General features: G+C 38.9%; 1 protein-coding gene across 1 annotated transcript; it reads left to right on the top strand.

Annotated features, from left to right (window-relative positions):
• The first annotated feature begins 8865 nt into the window (after positions 1–8865).
• Positions 8866–10010, top strand: LOC145089391 (uncharacterized). The gene is made up of 2 exons (XM_079027835.1): positions 8866–9660; positions 9711–10010. Exons 1-2 carry the CDS (start codon positions 8866–8868, stop codon positions 10008–10010), a joined length of 1095 nt encoding a protein of 364 aa, XP_078883961.1.
• The last annotated feature ends 471 nt before the right edge of the window (positions 10011–10481 follow it).

The raw sequence follows: 10481 nt of genomic DNA, 5'->3' as shown, positions 1-10481 counted from the left end.
AAGGGGCACACTGTTCGATACTGCAAAGCTCCGACTCAATCAACAAATCAATCCTCTAACGTCAAGCCTGTTATAACTGTGGTGAAGCCGGGCACTTTAAAAGGAACTGCCCCAAGAAGACTACTGCTAACAACACAGGAAGGGTCCTTGCTATGGGACGAGAAGAAGCAGTTGCCGATCCCAATGTTGTCTCGGGTACGTTTCTTCTCGACAACTCGTATGCTAATATTCTTTTCGATTCGGGTGCTGAAAGAAGTTTTATTAGTCATGCATTCAAACATAACCTAAAACATGATTCCCAACCTTTAACCGAAATATTTACCGTCGAGATGGCAAACGGAGAGAAAGAAAATGTGAGTGAGGTATTCGTAGATTTCACTCTTACTTTGAACGACCATTCATTTCCTATCGATCTTATGCCCGTATCCATAAAGAGCTTTGATGTCATCATTGGCATGGATTGGTTGAGTCCCAATCATGCAGATATCCTTTGCTTCGAAAAAGCCATCCGTCTTAATCTTCCTTCGGGTCAAACTCTAGTGATCTATGGCGATAAACTCGGTTCCAATCTTCATATCATTTCCTGCATCAAAGCTCAGAAACTCCTGCGAAAGGAGTGTGTTGCATTTTTGGCCCATGTAATCAACGAGAATCAAGAAGTTAAAAACCTCGCGAGCATCCCCGAGGTCTGCAATTTTCCTGATGTGTTTCCTGAAGAGCTTCCAGGAATCCCTCCCGAGCGACAGGTGGAGTTCCATATTGACCTAATTCCTGGGGCTACTCCTGTAGCGAAGACTCCGTATCGCTTAGCTCCAGCAGAGATGCAGGAATTATCCAGTCAACTTAATGAGTTGCTTGACAAAGGATTCATTAGACCGAGTTCCTCACCCTGGGGAGCTCCGGTTTTGTTCGTCAAGAAGAAGGATGGATCCTTTCGTATGTGTATTGATTATCGTGAACTGAACAAATTGACCGTTAAGAACCGATATCCTCTTCCTCGAATAGATGACCTTTTCGACCAACTCCAGGGAGCCAGTTACTTCTCTAAGATAGACCTTCGGTCAGGGTACCATCAGTTGCGAGTTCATGAAAGTGATGTGCCCAAAACAGCTTTCAGGACTCGATATGGACACTACGGGTTCGTAGTGATGCCCTTCGGTTTAACCAACGCACCGGCAGTGTTTATGGATCTGATGAACCAGGTGTGTCGTCCTTATTTGGATAAATTTGTCATAGTATTCATCGATGACATACTCGTCTATTCCCGAAGTGAAGAAGACCACAAACAGCACTTGAGGTTAGTGTTGGAGACCCTACAATCCGAGAAGTTATACGCGAAGTTTTCAAAATGTGAGTTCTGGATACGGAAGGTAACCTTCCTTGGTCATGTTATAAGTGAGAAAGGTATTCATGTTGATCCTTCCAAGATTAAAGCAATAGAGAATTGGTCAGCACCGAAGACACCCACAGAAATCCGACAATTCTTGGGTCTTGCTGGCTATTATCGAAGGTTCATCCAAAACTTTTCCCGAATCGCCAAACCTCTAACCACTCTAACACAGAAAGGTGTACCCTTTTGTTGGGGTGATAAGCAAGAGACCGCATTTCAGACATTGAAGAAAGCTTTGTGCAGCGCACCTGTCCTGTCCCTACCCGAAGGGACAGAGGACTTTGTGGTCTACTGCGATGCGTCTACTCAAGGTTTAGGCTGTGTGCTTATGCAAAGAGGAAAAGTAATTGCTTATGCCTCTAGACAGTTGAAAACACACGAGGTCAACTATACCACACACGACTTGGAGCTAGGAGCTGTAGTTTTTGCATTGAAGATTTGGAGGCATTACCTCTACGGAACCAAGTGCACGATCTTCACTGATCATAAGAGCCTGCAACATATCTTCGACCAAAAAGACTTGAACATGAGACAAAGGCGATGGGTAGAACTACTCAGTGATTATGAGTGTGAAATCCGTTACCATCCCGGCAAGGCCAATGTGGTAGCAGATGCCCTTAGCCGAAAGGAGAGTACAAGCAACAAGGTGAAGAGCCAGTCGATAGCCATCCATTCCAACCTACCCATGCAAATCAGAGAAGCTCAGTTAGAAGCCCTGAAACCCAAGAACATGACAACTGAAGCTTTGAGAGGAATGGAAAAGAAACTTGAGATCAGAAGTGACGGAGTCCATTGTTTTATGGATCGAATCTGGATTCCCAAGTCCGGAGGATTTAGAGAGTTAGTCATGGAGGAAGCACACAGAACTAGATACTCTGTTCACCCGGGCTCTGACAAGATGTACTTAGATCTCAAGAAACAATATTGGTGGCCAAATATGAAGGCTGAAATAGCTTCATTCGTGGGCAAGTGTCTGACTTGCGCCAAAATAAAAGTTGAACACCAGAAACCCTCGGGTCTGCTCCAGCAACCTGAGATACCTGAATGGAAATGGGAGATGATCACCATGGATTTCATCACCAAACTACCCAAGTGTTCTAGTGGGCACGATACCATTTGGGTAATTGTCGATCGTTTGACAAAATCCGCTCACTTCATTCCAATTAAAGAATCATACAAGATGGAAAGACTTGCGCGAGTCTACATACAGGAGGTAGTACGTCTACACGGTGTACCTGTATCCATTATCTCTGATCGAGATAGCAGGTTTACTTCCAGATTCTGGCAATCCCTTCAGAAAGCCCTTGGAACCCAACTAGACATGAACACGGCATACCATCCTCAGACTGACGGTCAAAGCGAGAGAACAATCCAAACTCTGGAGGACATGCTTAGGGCATGTGTCGTTGACTTTGGAAAGTCGTGGGACGCACATCTACCATTGATCGAATTCTCGTACAATAACAGTTACCACACCAGCATTAGGGCTGCCCCATTCGAAGCCCTATACGGTCGCAAGTGCAGATCCCCTCTGTGCTGGGCTGAGGTAGGAGATACACAGTTAGCGAAGAGTCGAGTCCCCGACAGCGCACTTACCGGTCCTGAAATCATCCGTGAAACCACTGAGAAAATTATCCAAATCCGTGAACGACTAAAGGCCTCGCGCGATCGTCAGAAGAGTTACGCTGATAATCGTCGGAAACCACTAGAATTCCAGGTGGGAGATCGTGTTTTATTGAAAGTCTCACCCTGGAAAGGCTCTGTACGTTTCGGTAAACGTGGGAAACTCAATCCGAGGTACATTGGACCTTTTGATATCATCGCCAGAGTTGGTCCGGTAGCCTATAAGCTTCATTTACCTCACGAACTCAGTAACATCCATCCTGTCTTTCATGTTTCAAACCTCAAGAAGTGTTTATCCGATGAAACTCTAGTAATTCCATTAGACGAGACTGAGATTGATGAAAACCTCAACTTTGTGGAGGAACCAATTGAAATCATGGATCGAGAAGTCAAACGTACGAAACAGAGTCGCATCCCACTGGTGAAGGTTCGCTGGAATGCCAAGCGAGGACCGAAGTTCACTTGGGAGCGAGAAGACTCGATGAAACAAAAATATCCACAACTCTTTTCTAATCTATGATTTGTATCTTGTCTTGTGTTTAAACTTTGAATTTCGGGACGAAATTCCCTCTAACGGGGGGATAATGTAACAACCCGAAATTTCATGTCATTTCTAATACCACAACTTGTAATTCAATCCGATCAACCAAACGTCATTCTCAATTTAGTTTCCAATATTCGCCATTTTATTAGGTCATTAATTTATATTGATTTAAAATGACTTAATGGGTGTCTTAATACATTTAGAAATCATTTTAACACCCAACTTTAGTGATCGGAATATTTCTAGAAATTACTGTATCAGATTACGGTAACTCAATCAGGTACGACCAAAATCATCATTTAACGTCGGTATCGGGTAGAATTCGATCATGTCCAATTCCCGAACACTATATAAGCATGATTTAGACTCCATTTGAAGCCTTTGGCCAAATTCACATTAAACTCTTACAACCTCTCTCCTCCAAGCTAGAATTAAGGTCCAAATTTCAAGTTTAAGGCTTCAAATCTTTAAGGTAACCTCTCTAGCATGTTATTCAACATCTTTAGCCTTCAAATTGATGAATTAATTGAGTTTTAGGGTCAAGAACATGAGTTTACGGCCAAGGAGCAAGCTTGGGCCGTAAACTCCATTTTATGGGGTTTTAAGCTCTTAAACTCCTTCCTAAACTCAATTGGACTTTAGATATGGCTAAGGGACTTTAAGATTTGGACTTTAAACAATTAAAACATGAATTTTGTGAAGTTTGAAGGAGTTTACGGCCAAGGAGCATTCTTGGGCCGTAAACTCAATAATCTAGGGTTTTTATGCCTTTAAACCCTTCCAAATCACTTCTATGGCTTAGGTATGAATTATAGGACCTTGGATATAGCATTTGGACACTTGAATCATAACTTTTGAGGGAATTATTTGAGTTTATGGCCAAGAGGATTGCTTGGGCCATAAACTCCCTATAAAATGACATAATTTCATTTCTAAGGTGTTAGAAAGCCATCCAACACCACCAAAAGCTTTGGAATAAATCAAGGGACCAACCAAAAATAGTTTAAGGGACTAAAACACTTCATTTGTGAGTTTTCTAAGAGTTTACGGCCAAGGCTTGTTCTTGGGCCGTAAACTCCAAAAATTTTGGTGTTAAAATGCAAACTAAACACCCCTAAAGCCTTTAGATGAATTTTAGAAGCCATTCTATGCAAGTTTTAGACCTTAAAACACATTATATCACCCTATATTAGAGTTTACGGCCATGATGAGGGTCTCATGGGCCGTAAACTCCATAATACCCCTCAAATGTTCCATAAAACTCATATTAGGTCTTAGAATAAACCCTAGAATCACATGTGATTGTCCCTTGTAGCTTAAACTAACCATTCTTGGCCATGGGTGAGTTTACGGCCGTAAACTCTAAGAGTGTGGCCGTAAACTCATATTTAAATGTTGTAAATTCATTCCAAGTGTTCCAAGGCATTTTAGATAAATCATTCTAGCATTTCCCATGTCCATGTAAGCCATTTAAGCCATTTAAACACCCAAGACCACACCCAGATGAGTTTACGGCCGTAAACTCATGTATGTGTGTGTTTTGTGGTTGTAAACTCATGTAAATGTTTATTTTTGGAGAGTAAACTGAAGTCCCAAGTCCCTAGTGCCTTTACCCGCCTTTAAACGCCGCCCGGGTGGCTCTAAACACTCATTTTAAGGTGTTTAACCTCATTGGAGTGTAATGTTCCATATGATTAGTGAATGTATCCCTAATTGTATATATATGGACATTATTTCATTTTACATAGGGTCATCGCGAGTAATCAAACCCCGAACCAACATCTAGCATTCAAAACCGACACGTTTCCGAGTCCGGTGAGTTCATACCCCTACCTTTTTCATTGTTTTTCACTGCTTTCAGGGGGGGAACACAAGCAAAGTACAAGGGTTTTCTTGTACTCAAAACTTATTTTTCGTGTGTGTGTTTCACATTTCTTATGCTTTTAATACTGATATATGTAACTGATAACCAGTAGATCATACAGTTCACTTAACATTTATTTGTGAAATGGATTTTATAAACAATTATGCTTTAAAGAAATGCTCATCAAAGCTTCGCTAAATTGCGAAGACTACTTCTATTGTGGAACTCAAGAACTAAACAATACTCATCAAAGCTTTGCTAAATTGCAAACACCACTTCTATTGTGGAACTCAACAAAAATGTTCATCAAAGCTTTTCTGAATTGCATAGACTTCTAATGTGGAACTAAAGAAAGAAACAATGCTCATCAAAGCTTTGGAAAAATTGCATACACTTTTATTGTGGAACCAAAGAATTAAACAATGCTCATCAAAGCTTTATTAAATTGCAAGGACTACTTCTATTGTGGAACTCAAGAATTTAATAATGCTCATCAATGCTTTGCTTAATTGCATAGACTTTTATTGTGGAACTCAAGTATTAAGCAATGCTCATCAAAGCATTGCTAAATTGCATAGACTTCTAATGTGGAACCCAAGAATGAAAGAATGCTCATGAATGCTTTGCTAAATTGCATAGACTTCTATTGTTGAACTCAAGAATCAAACAATGCTGCTAAGAATTAAACAATGCTACTTTTTCGCTTTCTCTCTTTACTTTCTCTCTCTTATCTTGATTCTTTCTGACGGTGGTGCGATCTAGCTTAGATTCATCGGCGTTGCTTTTCCGACGATTTTCTTTTTATTGGTGAAGCAATATCTTTCCTAATTCCGTTGATTTAATGGGAGCATCTTCCAAATCGGATAGATTGAAGGACGTGAAGGTTAAACCTCCGGATAAAAGTGCTGCAGTTCGTTATACAAAAACTGAAATGGAGGTGAATGATCTTGTTCCTCCTGGGGTAATTGAACAATCATCTGCCACGATCTATAAAGCTCGTCGCAAACCAAGTGCGACTGGAGCAGTTACATCTGGGATTAGCAAAGCTGGATGGAAAATGGAGGGGAAATCTTTCAGGATTAAGAATAGAGCTAGGAAGAAGATGGATAAATTAGCTCCGATGGATACTGAAGAGTTCTTCAATGAAGATGGTTCAGAGGAGGAAACGGGAGAAGAATCGGAATCTGTCTCAGTTTGGGAGTCGGATTCTAACATTTCTATACCTGGATCTGATGGAAAGGAGAAGGAATTGACGAAAGGGTTGTCTGGTGATTCTAAAATGGTAAGATCTCATGTTGTTTCTATCCCAACTGGTAATACTGCTAATTTGATGAAAAATTGGGATGGGTTGATGATAAGTAATGAAGTTTTGAGTCCAATCTCTGAATTGAAGAATGTTATTAGTGAAATGGTTAATGTGAACCCTACCATATCGGTGATGGATGTTAAAATTCAGAATAATTCTAATAGGGAAGATAATGAAGTTGTGAAGATTATAACTGATGGGGAGAAAAGTGCTAATAATAATGAAGATTTCATTCCAGGAGTTGGATTTCAATTTCTGAGTGAATTGAAGGAAGAAGGACAGGTGGGAAAGGGAGTTGCGAAGACTATGGGGAAGGATTTAGATAGTGAGAAGAATCAAAAAATGGATGTTGATATGTCAAATTTGGAAAAGAAAGACAAGGAGATAGAAGGTAATACTGATGAAGATGAGACTACTGATGAGGAAGAGGATAATGATTCAAGTGAGGATGATACTAGTGTGGATGAGGAAATTGAGATAGAAGAAGAGGTTAATGCTAAGAGTAATATGGATACTAGCTGCAATGAGAAGTCAGGTACTGTTATTAATAGCATTAATTTACTCCCTTCTATTTTGGGAAATGCTAAGAATAGCAATAAGGAGGAAGGAGGAATGCAGGGGAATGTGATGAACTCTTATGCAGGTGTGTTAAAGGGTAATAGACATAAGGGTAAGATTGATGTAAGATTCATTCCAGGGGAGAAAGGGGAAGAGGATGGTCCTGTAATAATTCCAATAGAGAATCTAAAGAATGCAAGTATTCCTTTTACTAATACTCTTTATGGTTATATGATTGACAAGAAGTTGGCGTTTCCTGTAATTCAGAAAGAAGTTAGAAGATTGTGGAAGAATGTGGGTTTGGAAGAGGTATTCATGAACAGCAAAGGATTTTTCTTCTTTAAATTCAGTGATGAAAAGGGGATGTTATCTGTTTTGGAGGGTAGTCCTTGGTTAATGTTTAATAATATGCCATTATTTCTTCAAAGATGGAGGCCTGGTTTGACATTAACTAAGAACAAGCATGATAAAATTCCTGTTTGGATTAAAATATTTGATTTGCCCTTGGAAGTTTGGAGTGGTGAAAACTTATGTAGAATTGCTAGTAAGATAGGTATTCCTTTGGCTTTTGATTCCTTTACTGAGGATATGTGTTTGGAACATAAAGGAAGGAATGCTTATGCTAGAATTCTTGTTGAAATGGCAGCTGGGAAGGAATGGAGAAAGAAGATTGATATAGCTACTTGGGATTTTGTCTCTAATTCTGCTGTGATTCAAAGTTTTGATGTTGAATATGCTTGGATTCCTTCTAGATGTAATCATTGTAAAGTCTATGGGCATGTGGATAAAGTTTGTGTTGCTGCTATGAATGTTGTGAAGGAGGATAATAATGGAGAAGTGAGAAATTTAAAGAATAATAAAGGGAAGGAAGTTGTTAATGGGGATGGATTCACAAAAGTTAAATATAAAAAGGTAATAGGTAACAATGATGGTGAAGGCACTAGCAAGACTCAAGAGGGTTATAATCAATTGAATAATATGAAGAATAATGGGAAGAATGGGAATTGGAGAAGGGGTATTTTCTCTAAAGGCAATAATGGGAATAGAGGTGGAAATGGTAAAGGGCAAAATTGGAATTGGAGTAATAAAGGAGTAAGTCACTGGAATTTAGAAAGGAACAGAAATTATGAGAAGTTTGTTAATGGGCAGGATGTTATAGGTAGTCGGGGGTTGAAGGAGAATAATAAGCAGGAGGTTGTAGTTAAAAAGGATAATAAGGCAGAGATGGGCAATCATAGTCTTGGTAGTGAGAATATAACAGGGGAGGGATTAAGTAATAAAAACAATTTTGAAATCTTGGGAGAGATTGAAGAGGAAGTTTTGGATAAAATGGAAGAGGATGATAAGATTGTGAAGACAGTTGCTAATCAAAATGTTGATAGTGGTGATGCTGGAATGGGTTCTAATGAAAGCAAGAATAACAAATTGATTTCTTCAATCAAGGGAGAGGGGAAGAAGAAAGGAAATGAAAGTAATAAAATGAATAAAGATAAGTTGGAGTCGGATAATAATAGCAGTAAGATGGGGAGTTCTCAGGCATTTGAGGAGGTAAATGCCAAAAATTCTTTTATTTCCCAATGATGTCTGTTGGTGCTTGGAATGTTAGGGGATTGAATAAATCTGTTAAGCAGAAGGAGGTTATTGATGTTATTAGGTGTAATAACCTTGGTATTTGTGCTGTGATTGAATCTCATGTCAAAATCTTAAATCTCAAGAGTGTTTGTGCTAAGACTTTTGGGCAGTGGGATTGGATCTCTAATAATAATAGTTGTGAAGCTGGTACTAGAATAATAGTGGGGTGGAATCCTAGACTTTTTGATGTGATATTGCTTTCTCAATCCAAACAGGTTATTCATTGTTATGTTAAATTGTGTAATTCGGATCTTGGCATGTATTTGTCTTTTATATATGCTGCTTCGAATTATATTGAAAGAAGATTACTTTGGGATAATTTGAAAAAACATAGTTTGGTTGTTAATAGGGAAGCTTGGGGTTTATTAGGTGATTTTAATGTTGCTATAAAACCTTCGGAATATTCTGAAAGCTGTTCTAGAACTCCTAAAGGAGTTGAAGATTTTGTTGATTGTTTGAGTTTTATTGAAGTGGAGGACTTGAAGTCTTATGGGTTTCAGTTTACATGGAACAAAACTCCTATGGGTAATATGGGGTTGTTGAAGAAGCTTGATAGAGTTATGGTTAATCAAAAATTTATGACGAACCATCCTCTTGCTCATGCTGTCTTTAAACCATACAGAAATTCGGATCATTGCCCTGCTATTTTAAATTTTCCTAGTAACAAAGTGAAGTGGAAACCTTCTTTTAGATTTGCTAATTTTATCTCTGAGAAGGAGGAATTTCTCCCTTTGGTTAAGGAGGTTTGGGATAAGAATATTGATAGTTTTTTATGTTTAAAGTGACACAAAAGTTGAAGATTCTCAAGAAACATTGCAGGGAGATGTGTAATAAATATTGGGGAGCTGGAAAAAGAATTCAGAAGTTAAGAAAGGATTTGGAGTGTAAACAACAAGATATTGACAATAATCCTTTTGATTGCAAGATTAGGGAAGAGCATGCTAATATTCTCTTAGATTTTAATATTGCTTGTAATGATGAAGAAAAGATTCTTGCTCAGCGTGCTAAAATCAAATGGTTACAGGATGGGGACAATAACTCTAAATTCTTTCACAAAATTGTTAAAAGCAGGGGTATCAATAATCGTATTTAGATGGTTCTGAATGAAGATGGTCGTTGGGTGAGTGGGAAGGCTATGATAGAGAAATTTGTGTCTCATTTTAATAAGTTTTTGGGATGTAAGGAAGATACTGATTTGTCGGGCTTAAATGATGAGTTTTTTCCTAAAAAATTGGACAGTAGGGTGGCTGTTGATATGATTAGAGTGGTTACTGATGAAGAAATTAAATTGGCGATGTTTGACATAGATGACAATCGTGCCCCTGGGCCTGATGGGTATTCTTCAAAATTTTTTAAAAGTTCTTGGAGTATTGTTGGTCCAGATGTTTGTAAGGCTGTGAGAGAATCTTTTTGGACTGGTAAATTGTTGAATGGGATTAATGCCACGAGAATTGTTCTGGTCCCTAAAGTTGAGGTTCCGAGGAAAGTGTCTGATTTTAGACCTATAGCTTGCTGTAACACTTTTTATAAGTGTATCAGTAAGATTATAGTGAATAGAATTAGA

The sequence above is a fragment of the Lactuca serriola genome, chromosome 2 (genome assembly GCF_051521515.1).
Source record: "Lactuca serriola cultivar US96UC23 chromosome 2, Lser_US96UC23_V15, whole genome shotgun sequence".
Lineage (NCBI taxonomy): Eukaryota > Viridiplantae > Streptophyta > Magnoliopsida > Asterales > Asteraceae > Lactuca > Lactuca serriola.
The sequence above is the reverse complement of the archived record's forward strand: the minus strand, read 5'-3'. Positions and strand labels throughout refer to the sequence as shown.